Source organism: Strongyloides ratti (genome assembly GCF_001040885.1).
Source record: "Strongyloides ratti genome assembly S_ratti_ED321, chromosome : X".
Taxonomy (NCBI): domain Eukaryota; kingdom Metazoa; phylum Nematoda; class Chromadorea; order Rhabditida; family Strongyloididae; genus Strongyloides; species Strongyloides ratti.
The window spans coordinates 97,847-112,328 of record NC_037309.1 but is presented as its reverse complement, the minus strand read 5'-3'; the positions used below and the strand labels follow the sequence as shown (position 1 = coordinate 112,328).

The following is a 14,482-nucleotide window of genomic DNA, read 5'->3' as shown; positions in this document are numbered from 1 at the left end:
AAAATGTTTTTATCTTATAATATTTCCTCATTAAATTTAACATGATCTTATATTAATATCATAATTACAACTTTTAGATAATATTTCTACTTTATTATTTGTTGGAGATAAATTTTCTTTTATATGATATTGTTGTTCATCGCGTTGATTATCATTTGTTCTGTCAGTTTGTTCCTGAAAACGTCGTCTTTCCTCTATTTCTTGTTTAATTTTTTCTATTTGACGTTCACTTTCAATTCTAATTCTTCGAGCATACTCTTGTAATTGTAATATTCTTTGTCTTGATGCTTCTGTTTCCATTCTAATTCTTTCTCTTTTATTATCAATTCTTTGTTTATCACTTTCAACACGCCTTTGATATTCTTCATCTCTATTGGCATTAACATTTTGATTGCTATAATAACATTTATTTGTATCATTACAATCATCTGTTATTTTAATATTAATATGCCTACAACGCCCAGTTGAGTAACATCTCCTAGAGTAATGCCTATTATGTTCTTCTCTACCTAACTCTTCTTTTTGAAAATCATATTCTTGTCTGTATGAATTTTCCCATCGTCTACTATAATCACCAATATCTGTTGTAGTTTGAGGTTTTTTATTTTCATATAAATGTCCATATTTATGGTACATTTCCTTAAATATATTTGATGTTCTATTCAAATTAAATGGAATATTATAACGAGTTAATTTACAACCATTATCATAATCACATATTTCAAAAACATTATCATCAAATAAATTTAAATAATTATTATGATTAATAATAGGTATATGTGGTCTTGAAAAATGTTCTCTTCCATTAATAGAAATTTCACAAGGATTTTTTTTTTCATTATATAAAACTGAGCCGCGCCTTTTTTCATTACATAAATAAGCATCATCTTGTAATATTGGTTTTTGTTGGGGTACCTCAACAAAATATTCTTTACCATCTATAAAAATCATTTTTTGATATTTTTTAGTTATACCATATTTATCTGTTTGAAGGGAACTTTCAACAAATATACGTGAAGTAGAATCATAAGGAATATGAACAACAGGAATAGTTTCTTCAATATCAAGTATAGGACAATTTTGAATACAAGTGTTACGAATAATTGATGCATATGATTTGTAATCATAATCAACACTACCAACTAAAGGATCTTTTTCATCTAATTTTATACTTTCAATAAATGGTTTATAAATATTTTCAACCCATCTATAATCATCTCTATTAAAGAAACATCGATATGAATAATGACCAAATTGTTCACAAATCATACCTTCTATTCTAGGATGTGGTTCTAAAAAAAGGATAAATAAATATTATGATAGTATGATTTCTTACGAAAATTATACAATTCACTACAAACTTTTCTACCATCATATGAACGGCATTCACTTCTAATTACTTTAGGAAGTATAGCTTCATAAGGATATATATCATATTGTTGAGAAATAATTTTATAGAAAAAAGAAATATAAAAAAAAGTTTTTGAAAGATTAATTAACATCATAATAAAATGTATATTTTTTAGTTTATTTATGAGATATTTAAATAATATTATAATTAATATATTAAAATGTTACAATACCAGTGTTATCATAAATATTAATATGTCAATCATTTAATTGAATATTTTGAGTAATCTTTAAATGTATACTATTTTTTAAAGTGTTCATATATTTTTTTTTTAAATAATAATCTTTTAATCAACATTACTGTATTAGATAAAATTTGTTAATTTGTTTATACAAAAGTAATAAATGTAACAAATAAATTTGATTCATTTATATTTTAATTAATGAAAGAAAAAAAAATCGTTAAAATAGGTAAAAGATAATTTATTAAAAATTTATTTTTAAACATAAGTAAATATTACAGTTTTAGTTGTTTTACAATATTTCTTTTCATGTATAATAAAAATGTTAAAAAAAATTTATGTTTACTTTAATGGAGAATATATTTTAAAATATGGAATATATATATTTTTTTTTAGTTATTTAAAAAGTATTAATAAAGAAAAGTTCTTTTCAAAAAGTAATCATAAAAATTCTTATTATTTAAACTATTTCTTTACAGTTTTTATTTTTAACTATAATATAATTATTTTTCTATTAATTAATATAAATAATAATAGTATATAATGATTAATACAATGTTATAAATAAAAACATTGAGTCAAAAAGAGACTAATATTTTGATAATTATATTTAAGGTACTTTTTGTTTATATAAATAATAATTATTTTATATAATTTAAATAAAAATATCTTATTTACAAAACTTGTTAAAGTAAATATAATGATTGGAAAATAAATCATACTTAAATTAGTCAGAATAATAAGTTGCCCTTATCAGTTTCATAAATATTTACAAATAAATATTTAGATGTTCATATAAAAACAAAAGTTCTATCTTTCTTTGAAATGTTAGAGATTATATATAGGTAATACAATTATATTTTATAAAATGTTTTAATACTATATTATACATATTAGAACCCCTGTAGATATTTTTGAAAAGTTTTTTTTTTCCTATTAAATTAAATAATATTTTTAGTATTTTCTATTTATAAAAAAAAGACCTTAAACGTTAAAGAGTATTTCTAATATATAATATTTAAAAGTGCTCTATTTCCAAATGAGAAAAATTACAAAAGTTAAAAGTGTGATAAATAATATTAACACCTTTTTATTTAATCTAATAAAATAATAATGTGAGATAATAAACTATATTTTTTTAAATATATTTTGAGAAATGTTATTATTTATAATTAATTTATGTTAAACAATAATATATATATATATATATGTATTTTTAAAAATTTAAATTATTATTTTAAATAGCCTTATTTATGTTAAGAAAAAAAAAGGTATGGTTAATTATCTTTTTGATTGCATTTTACATTAATATTATATTCTAAATATTTATTAAGTTTATGTCAATTTGTTAAATAAAATATATTATACTTGTGATAGTCTAATTTAACAATTTTTTTTATAATTGTTTTTAGATTGATTTCTTACAAATATTATCGTTCATTACACATTTGTTTATAATATATATACATATATATATATATATATTAATGTAACTAAATTTATTATTTTGAAATGTGTTAGTAACATAAGTGACTTTTTTGTACTATTAATTTATTTTAAACTTTTTATAAATATAAAAAAAAATGAGTTATATCAATTTTTTTTTAAAAATAATTAAAATATTATCATTACTAATATAATAAATTTATTTTTAAATATATTTTAAAAGAAAAACATTTTTTAACGTCTCATGGTTAATTTAAGGTGATTGTCAATAAATTTTAATACCATTTTTCACTTTATATGTTATCATCAAATTAACTGTTTATCTCTTTTTTGGCGCACCATAAGAAAATGAACGTTTTATATCAATAAGCCCATCATCATTTGATAATATTTTATGTATAATTAATCACTGATAATTTTACCTTAAATGTATATTGAAATAAAAACTAATTAAATTTATAATAAGTGCAGATGAAAAGAATTATAAAAGTAAATGTTAACTAGTTATTTAATTATTTAAAAAATGTTATATTTCATGTTTAATTATAACTTATGCAAATTTTTTTTAATATAACAGATTTTTTTTATCTTTTATATATTGTTTCTAAAATGATTCCTTTAATATTTATATTTATATATATACTTACTTATTTATATACTTATTTTAACAATATTTTTAAATTCTTATAATCTTTGTATAATAAACTTAGCTAATATTTTATAAAAAAAAATATTAAGTATCATTTAAAAATAATAAACAATATGATAGAAATTGGTATTTTAAATATTTTGAATATATGTTTATTAGAAAGTATTATGAAAGTCACAATATTTGATTAAACATGATTCCTTTTTGTTTGTTTTTCTGATTCATAAAAGATTAGCTATGAGATGATACAAAATTTTTGTACATTTGGGGTTAATAAGTCGTGCTTACTATTATATTGAATACAACCACAGTATTTAAGCTAAAATCAACAATAAATATAATGTATATATAAAAATTTTTCTTAATTTTAACGTTTCATAAACTTTTAAAAAGTGTTAGTTAATTATTAACATAAAATAATATATTTTGATATTTAAATAAACTTGAAATGTTACAAATATATTTTAAAACATTATATTTTTGATTAATCATATTTACATTTATGGAATATTTTATAAATTATAATAAAATCAAAACTATTAAAAATGAGTTGTATATTAAAAACAGGAATAAAAATTATTTTTATTTGGATTACTTTTATAATAAGTAATGAGAAACCTCCGAAAATACCAATCACATTAAAATGTTAATAAGTAAAATCTTTATTCTTATAATGTAATTAATTTTCTAATATTTCATGTTTTATTTTCACTTTCATACATACTTTTATTATAAAATTTTATATTAATAATATATATAAAAAAGTTTATTTATAATTATTGGATTGTTTTTTTAACATTTATGTTATTAAATTAACATATTTTTTATATATATCTAATTTAACTTAAAATAATTAATAATAAATTTTTTAATAATATATTTTAATTTTGAACAAGTTATTTAATATAAATTTTAATCAAACTATTTAAAATGAATCATTTTTGTAATTTTATTATTCAGATAACAGTTTTCTATTTTATCTTTGTTTTCAAACAAACAAAATCTCATTTTTTTTAATAATGAGTAATAAGTAATATTATCTTTTTTTTAAATGATATTCATTGTATATTTTACATTCTATATAGTAATTTTTTACTTTAAAAAAAAACTACCTTTTACAATTTACATTTTTTTATTATTATAAAATGAAATATATTAGTCATATGGGATTGTTCTTTATAAAATTACTATCACTATAGTTCTTTATTAATAAATAATATATAATCTATTATACCAATTATAAAAATTAAAAATTTTTCTAAAAATATAAATTTCTTATGAAATCAAAAAAAAAATTTATTTATTTAAAATTATATCTGTTTATTTTTACTAAATATTTTATTAGTTATAATAAAAACACAATTATCGAATATAACCTTTTTTAATTAGTTTTTTAAATTCATACTTTTTTTTACAATCTTTAAATGTTTTTTTTATTTTTATTTAGAATATCTATTTTGAAAATAAATATTTTATTATAAAATCATTTTACTAAAAATTCCTGTATAGGATAATTAAACATTATTTAAAAAGCAGTAATGCCTGTCAATGTGGGAAGTGAAAATGTATCAGGAAATGAAATAAATACAAAAGAAGACATAAGAGATAGTATTAATAATGATATCTTAGAATATAATAAAAATACAAACAATAGTAATGATAAAAAAAATTTTTTGGCAAATCCTGCTTGGAAAGACATTCAATATAATACATTTACACGTTGGGTTAACCATAAATTACAAGGAACTGATATTCAATTGACAAATCTTGAAGATGGAATTTCTGATGGTGTTACATTAATAAAACTTTGCCAAATTCTTTCTGGAAAACGTATTAATAGTATTAATAAAAAAGTTAACTTTACTGCTCAACGCCAAGAAAATATTTCACTTGCATTAACTTTTCTAGAAAATGTTGAAAAAATAAGACTAGTCAATATTGATTCACAACATATTTTAGATAAAAATACAAAATTAGTTCTAGGTCTTATATGGACGTTAATTTTGAATTACTCAATTGGCAGAACACCTCCTACAACTGATAAAAATATATTAAATAACAATGAGAAACGGCATAGTAAAAATTTAAATAATAATGATATTGATATGACACCTAATCAAAGATTAATTTCATGGATAAGAACAAAACTTCCTCATGACTTACCTATTTGTAATTTTACAAGTGACTGGAATGATGGTGTTGCACTAGGAGCATTAGTTGAAGCATGTTGTCCTGGTTTAAACCTTAAATGGAAAGAATATAATCCCAAAGATGCATTAAAAAATACAGAAAAAGCAATGAAGTATGCAGAGAAATATCTTGATATTTCTTCTTTAATAAAACCTGAAGAATTAATAAATCCAAATGTTGATGAAAAATCTGTAATGACATTTTTGTCACAATTCCCCCATGCTAAATATAAATCTGTTGATGGTGAATATATACTTACTAATGGTAACATTTGCCGCGTTGGATCAGAGTACATGTTCATTTTAAATGTACTTAATAACAAAGTTGAATGTGAAATTTCTATTATAGATGAACAAAATACCAAATTAATAGCATCTATTAATAGACATAATAAAAATGAATATAAAATATCTTTTACACCTGAAACAGAAGGTTTACATACAATTGATATAAGATTATTTAATAATATTACAAATGACGAAAAAAAATTGAATACTTTTACATTAAAAGCAATTGACAAACCTAAATTAAAAGAACTTTTTTATGGTGTACCATTCCATCAAGTAACAAAATTTGTTGTAATAAATCTTTTACCAAATGACTTTTTAGAAGTATATATTGTTGATCCAAAAGGTATACTAGTACAAAGTACAATTACAGATATTGCTGAAAGTAACAACAAAGAAATACAATTTAAACCAACTATTGTTGGTGTATATTCAATAAATGTACTTGTTAATAAATGCCAAATATCACAATCACCTTTTCCAGTAACTTGCCATATTCCTCAAGAATGTCTACTTTATGGTAATGGAATTAATAATAGCGATCATTTAGTTGGTGATGAAATTTTTATTGTTACAGAAACAAACTCTATTGATGATTTAGAGGTAGATGTCATTGTTGTTAATTCTAAAAAAGAAAAAAGAAATTTAAGTAATGATTGTGTCAAGGAATTTTCTAGAAAATGCACGATTAAAAGGACATTTATATTTATACCACAAGAAAGCGGTGAATATTATATTCATGTTAATAGTAATGGTGAACATATAGCTGAAAGCCCGTATAAGGTGAGTAAATTATTTTTTTTATTGTATGATTTTTTTATTTCTAGATATATGTTTATGATGCTTCAAGTGAGAATATTATAGTAACCGGTCCTGGAATACGTGAAGGAATATTAAATCAACGAACACATTTTTATGTTAGAAGCACTACTGGAAATCTTCCTTCTTTAGGTAAGAATTTAAAAACTTTATATTGATGATTTTTTTCTTTTTTTTATAGATTTTAAATTTAAAGGATTTTCTGATCCGAAAGATGAGATGATTCCTATTTCAGAAAATGAAATGATATGCTTTTTTACACCAACTGAGGATGGATTTGGTATTATTGAAATAACTAAAGAAGATGGTGAACATCTTACTGGATCACCTTTTAATATTCGTATATATGAAGAGGATGAATATGATAAACTAAGAGGAGACAATCTAGTGCTTGATGTAAATGATAGAGTTTTAAATGCCGAGGCTGATGATGTTACATCTTTGAAGTTACTGGCAAAAGATTCATCTGTATCTCCTGTTGTTACGTTGAGGGATCAAGATAATAAAAAACAGGATATTAATTTAGTAAAATGTCAAACTGGTAGTGAAACGATGTTTAAAATTGAGATGAACAAAGTAAAACCTGGAAATTATGTTCTTGAAATTACTGATGAGAAGGGTGTACATGCTCAAAATTCACCACTTGTCTTAAGATTTAGTAAGAGCATTGATATATCAAAGCTGAAGATTTTTGGACCTGCAATTGATGAAATCTGCTTTGTTAATTCAAAGACACACTTTTTTGTTGATGCTCAGGATGTTGGAAATGGAGAAGTAGGGATTGCATTACTGAATAAAAAGAAAGATGAGGAAATTAATATTTTTATTGAAGAAAAAAGTAATGGTATATTTAAAATAGAATTTACCCCAGAAGAAGATGGTATTCATATTTTAAAAGTACGATTTTGTGATATTGTTTTACCTGAGAAAATAATTGATATAAAACCAATTCCTAAACCAATTGGTATTAAAATAAATGGTTTGAAGGATGATGGTTAGTTTTAAAAATATATAATAATAAATAATAATTTCCTTTCATTTAGAAACTATTCCGATAGGATATCATATTTATTTTTCTGTAGATATCAACAACCAAAAACAATATGGATTGGGATTACAGACTGTTTTAAATGTAAATGATTCAAAGCCAAACTTTTTTATTAAAATGGAGCAGGATAAAGAAGACCCCAATATTTACAAAGCATTATATATTCCGAATGATGTTGGTCTTCATGTAATTCATGTACTTTTTGATGAGTATCTTATAGGAAAATATCAATATCATGTAAACAATAATATCTTACCCGATAATGTTGTGGCCTCAGGGAAAGGTTTATATGAAGCAACGGTAAATGAAGAGAATTTTATTCAGATTGATACAAGATTTGGTGGATGTGGACTTTTATCATTTTTCATTGAAAACCATCCGGAAGTTAAAACAAAAATTATTGGTGATAAAGGTGGAATATGTGATGTTGTATTTGTACCTAAAACAGTTGGTGTTCATTTATTACATATACAGTTTGGTCCGGAAAACATTCCTATAAAAGGATCACCGTTTAAAATTAATGTTGAAAATCAGTATAACCCTAAATTAATAAAAGTATGTGGTAAAGGATTTAGAAAAGCTAGAATAGGAATTGTAAATAAATTTACCATTGATACATCAGAAACAAAAAAAAGACCACTTGATATCAAATTTTTCCCTGATAACTATATATCATATAAACTAATTAATAAAGATGATGGTCATATACATAAAATTGAATATGAAGTTGATGATAAATTGTTAGATAATGAGATTGAAATGATAATATATTATGATAATAATGAGATATCAAGTAAAAGATTTACTGTTAAACCACCCACAGAATTGCAAAACATAAAAATTTCTTCAAAAAATTCCAAATTTCCTAGTGATTTAGTCGCATTTGAACATCCTAAATTGTATTTAGATGTAACTGATGCTGGTAAAGTTGACCATGTTAAATTTAGAATTTTACATATTGAAACAAATGTTGAAGTTATATCAGAAATTGATATTGCTGAAGATGATATGTGTTTTTTAATAAATTGGACACCACTATATAGTGGAGAGTATAAACTTTTTTTAAACTATAAAGATCAAGAAATACCATTAAATTGTAAAAGTATTATTGTTAAAGAAATGTTTAATCTCGAAAAATGTTTTGCAATATTGACAAATCTCCCAGATGTTGTTTTGATAAATCAACCTTTTAAAATATCATTTAATATTGACAACCAACTTCCACTTGTTTTTGATTATTTCCAAGTATATATTAGTAATCAAGGAAGTACCTTTAACATACAACAAGATGCCATTGATCCATATATTTTCCATGTTTTTATTAAAGCAAAAAAAACAGGAATGTTTAAAGTACTAGGTTATTATGGAGGTGGATTAATTCCTGGAAGTGGTACAAAATCTTTATTGGTAAGTTTTTAATTAAATTTTTTTTTTTGTTTCATCATGTATTATTTTTAACAATTATTTTTATATAATATGCATAGTATACTTCGAATGCCATTTAATATATGATTTGTTTTTAAAAAGTCACGTTTTAAAGTGCCTACTATATTTTTATATGCTTTGTGTCTTTTAGGCATTAAATGATAATGAAATATACAATCATCAGTATAAGATTAAACGCAATTGTTCCTCTGTTGAAAACAAAAATCAGAAATACAATGCATATGATCGAACCTCAAAGACAAATTTTTCGTCATCTATTGAGGATAATAATGCCAATAGAACTAATTGTAACAATGCTCCATTTATTTTAAATAATAAAATAAACAAAGAGGTATGTAATAAGATAAGTAATATATAATATAATGGATAGATAATTTTTTTTATATTTTATAAACATTGATGAATTTTACTTTTCTTTTTATTACATATTACTTAAATATCAAATTAAAATTATTATAACTTTACACATATGTTCATTTGATATTTCATAGTTGAACACCATCAATTTTATTACAATTTGTATAAAGTATTACTTTTAAATATAATTTAATCTTTCAGGATAATCTAAATACTTCTGAAATCCTTGATAAACATTTTGTTGTAAAATTAAAAGAAGAACAAAATAAGAATACTTTGGCTTTTGTAACAATGCCAAACGGAGAAATTGAACCTGCTAAAATTATTGATAATGGAGATGGGACAGTGACTGTTAATTATCGTGCAAATACACAAGGTTAGTTTAAAAAATAAATAAATAAAAAATAATTATTAAAATATTTTAGGTTTACATCAACTTGCATTATCACATAATGGTATGAATGTTGAAGGATCACCATTAAGTTTTTATGTTGATAATTCAAATCATGATAATATTACTGTTTTTGGACCTGGTTTATCAAAAGCTATTGTAGGTGAACCATCTGAATTTACTATATTTGCAAAAAAGAATCATGCAAAAGATTTTAATATTACTTGTGAAGGACCAGCCAAAGTTAATATTAAATGTCATGATAATAAAGATGGTAGTGTTTCTGTTACCTGGGTACCACCAATTCCAGGTGATTATATTTTAAAATGTCTTGTTGGTGGAAAACCTATAGCAGGTAGTCCATTTAAAGCACATGCAACAGGAACATCTAATCAAAGAACACATTTATCAATAAGTTCAACATCTGAAGTTTCATTAGCCATACCACATGTTGATACAAGAGGATATTCTGCTGTTATAAGAACACCTCATGGTATTGAAGAACCATGTATTATTAGGCATATTGATTCATCACATCTTGGTGTTTCATTTACACCAAGAGAAATTGGTGAACATCTCATAACAGTATCATTATTTGGAACAATTTTACCAAAAAATCCATATAGAATAAAGGTAGATCAAAATCAAGTAGGAAATGCTGGAAAAGTTAAAATTTCAGGTGATGGTATTTCTAATGCAAAAACTCTTACAGAAAATATTTTTACAATTGATACTAGAAGTGCTGGTTTTGGCGGTGTTTCACTTTCATTACTAGGACCAACAAAGGCACCAATTATATGTAAAGAAAATAAAGATGGTGTTATGAAATTTGCTTATAATCCATCAGAACCAGGTACATATATATTAAGTGCTAAATTTGCTGATGAACATATTACTGGAAGTCCATATTCTATTAATGTTACTGGACGATCAGGTGGTCAAATTAGAACAACCCTTACAGAGAATATTTCAGCAATACCTATGTGTTTAGAAAATAGCAAATGTACAATGTATATAACACTCATGAACGCCAATCCTATGGATGTTACAGCTAAAATTCTTCATCCTGATGGTAAATCTGATGATGTTGTTGTAAGACAATCACAAGACAATTTATATGAAATTTGTTTTGATACTAAAAAAGAAGGAATGTATGCATTATCTATTTTTTATAAAGATAGTCATATTCGTGGTTCACCATATCAATATACTGTTGGTCAATTTAAGGATCAGGGTGTACATAAAGTTCGTGCTGGTGGTAATGGTCTTGTTCGTGGAGAAACAAATAGTAAGAATGTTGTCAATATTTATACAAGAGAAGCTGGAGAAGGAAAATTAGATTTTACTATTGATGGACCAACAAAAGCCGATTTGAAATTTGTAGAACATAAAAATGGATGTAATGAGGTACAATATAAAGTTACAAAACCAGGTGAATATACTATTGGTGTTAAATGGAATGATGTTCATATACCTGATTCACCATTTAAAGTATATGTTGCTCCTTCAACTGGTGAATCAAGACTTCTTGAATTAGGTATATTTCCTGGTGGTTCAATACCTATTAATAAACCATGTACATTCAATTTATATACACATGAAGCTAAAGGAAGTATTGAAGCAAAACTTTTAACACCTAGTGGTGCTACAGGACATGAAGAACCAATTGATTGTATTCCAATTGATGAGAATGAATCATATGTTTTAAGATTTATTCCTAAAGAACCTGGAAATCATTATGTTCATATTACACTTGATGGTGCACCAATGCGTGATTCACCATTCAGAGTTCGTGTTGGTGATGTCGGTGAATTTGATCCAACAGCTATATTTTTGAGTGGTGATGGATTAAAAGGTGGTACAACAGGTCATCCATGTGAATTTCTTATCAATACAATAAATGCTGGAGCGGGAAGATTATTAATTGATGTTAATGGACCATCAAAAGTTTCATTAGATGCATTTGAAATTGATAAAGGATATGATGTTAAATTTACAGCATTTACACCAGGAGATTATTATGCCACAATCAAATATAATGGAGTTCATATTCCAAGTTCTCCTATGAAAATTGTTATTGTTGGGGATGCCGTTTCAAAACATCAGGAACCAGATCAAGCTACTGTTATAATTGATGCTGTTGCTAAAACTCCAAAAGGAAACGTCGCAACTGCTCCTGAATATTCAGGTGATGCCTCAAAAGTTAAAGTATATGGTCCTGGTTTGCAAAAGTTTTTTGCTGGTAGAATATCTAATTTTACTGTTGATACTGCTTTAACTGGTCCAAATTTATTATTTGTTGGTGTATGTACAGCAAAAGGACCATGTGAAGAGGTATCAGTAAAAAATCATGGTAGAGGTCAATATATTGTTAATTATAAGATAATGGAGAGACAAAAAGCATTTATTTACATTAAATATGGTGATCAACAAGTTCCTGGATCTCCTTTTAGTGTAGATTTCTAAGTTTGTTTTTTTTTTATAAATTTATACTTAACCAATTTTTGATGTCTTTTCTTTTGATTTTATAATTGAATATTTTTTTTCATATCTTCAATGAAATTAAAAAATTTATTTTACATCAAGTAAAAAATTCTATTTTAATCATTAAAATAGAACATTTTTTAATAATTTACTATTAACAATAAAAATTTTATATTTAAAATATTTTTGATTTCTTATAATTTTTTTAAAATTTGTACAAAAGTTTTTACTTTACAAAAACATGGTCTTGACTTTTTAGATATCTAAAAATAATTATTTTTTAAAGAGTGTAAAATAATGTTTGTATAATTTTTTTAAGTATAAGAACATTCTAATGTTTACATATTTTGTTATTTACCAATCTGATTGTGAGAAACTAACACTTGCTTATATTGTTAAATAAAATAAAGTTTTATTATTAAGTTGTGTTTAATGTGATACATAAATTTTTAATATGTTTTTAAATGTACTACGAGAATCAACGTAATATAATTTCATTTATTTTATCAATGGAATTATTATAATATCTATTTTTTAAACTATTTTATTAAAATATCAAATTTATATTTATTTTATTTTTATGTCATCATATAAATATTATTTTAATATTGATAACGCATTATAAGTTCATAAAAAATTTAAAACTTTATCTAATGAATAAAATAATTTTTGAACAATAATGATTATATTAAATATAAAGCAATATTAAGTATTATTGTTTTTAACATAAAATCAAAAAACAAATTAGTTTTTAATGGGTAAAATTTATGTCATTTCAAAATCATATGTTTTGTCTCATAATCAAAAAACAATATAATTGAAAAAAAAACAACAAATTATCAATATAAATTATTCGTAAAAGTCAAAAACATTTTCTTTGAAAATTAATTTATTTCTTTTTTAACTTTTTATTTTTTTTCAAATATAATTTACCTTCTTTTTTGACGTTAAGAATTCTTTAAATTTTATTAGAAGTTTGTTGTGTTTTGAATTTAACTTGTTTGAAAATTTATATACTCTATGTCATCCTCAATAATTTAACTATTATATATTATTGAATAATGTTTTTAATTAATCTCTTGATTATTAATTAATTAAAAAATATATGTAAACAAAATTAATTTTTAATTAAAATTAATGTTAATTAAACAGAAATAAAAAATATAACTTTTTTAAACTATGATTAATATGCATATTGAATAATAAAGTAGAACAAAGAAAATTTTAAAACTCCAAAGTAATTGCTACATAATAAAAGTATATATTGTTTTGATAAAAGAACATTTATCACTATTTTTTTTTGAACAATTCTTTGTATTCTGGATGTTTCTTGTGATTTTAGTTCAACTAAAATTTTAAATTACTTATTTCTTCATTTTTTTTTCTTAAAATTTTCTATCCTTATTAATGAAATTATACAAAAAAAAATTCTCAATTATTAATTATTTAAAGTTTAATATCTAAATTATTAATATATGTCTTCGTTTTTGTTGCATTATTTTTAAAGAAAAAAAATCTTCAAACAAATTCATAAAAAGATTTACTTTTTTTTCATTCCATATATACCAGAATAACTCTAATTTGTCTTCTAGAGTGAATAAAAGTATCTTTATTAAAGTAGATACCGTGTAATTATATTAAAGTTATGAATACAATTATTAAATTATTTTTGCTTAAAAATAATATAATGTCATATACTATGCAAAATTATATTTTAAAAGATTTGTGTCTTGGAATAAAATAATTTGCAGTTATTTATAACCTGTTGGTGAA

General features: G+C 22.7%; 2 protein-coding genes across 2 annotated transcripts; one reads left to right on the top strand and one right to left on the bottom strand.

Moving 5' to 3' along the window:
• Positions 1 to 36: 36 nt before the first annotated feature.
• SRAE_X000002100 (Hypothetical protein) lies at positions 37 to 1,505 on the bottom strand (the record flags this gene model as incomplete). Its single annotated transcript, XM_024644314.1, has 2 exons — positions 37 to 1,292; positions 1,337 to 1,505. The coding sequence occupies 2 exons, from the start codon at positions 1,503 to 1,505 to the stop codon at positions 37 to 39; spliced, it is 1,425 nt and encodes a 474-aa protein (XP_024509886.1).
• A 3,720-nt stretch (positions 1,506 to 5,225) lies between these two features.
• On the top strand, positions 5,226 to 12,691 carry SRAE_X000002000 (Filamin/ABP280 repeat and Calponin homology domain and Immunoglobulin-like fold domain and Immunoglobulin E-set domain and Filamin/ABP280 repeat-like-containing protein; the record flags this gene model as incomplete). Its single annotated transcript, XM_024644313.1, has 7 exons — positions 5,226 to 6,947; positions 6,992 to 7,115; positions 7,165 to 7,977; positions 8,027 to 9,438; positions 9,608 to 9,808; positions 10,036 to 10,210; positions 10,260 to 12,691. 7 exons carry the CDS (start codon positions 5,226 to 5,228, stop codon positions 12,689 to 12,691), a joined length of 6,879 nt encoding a protein of 2,292 aa, XP_024509885.1.
• Between the last annotated feature and the right edge of the window lie 1,791 nt (positions 12,692 to 14,482).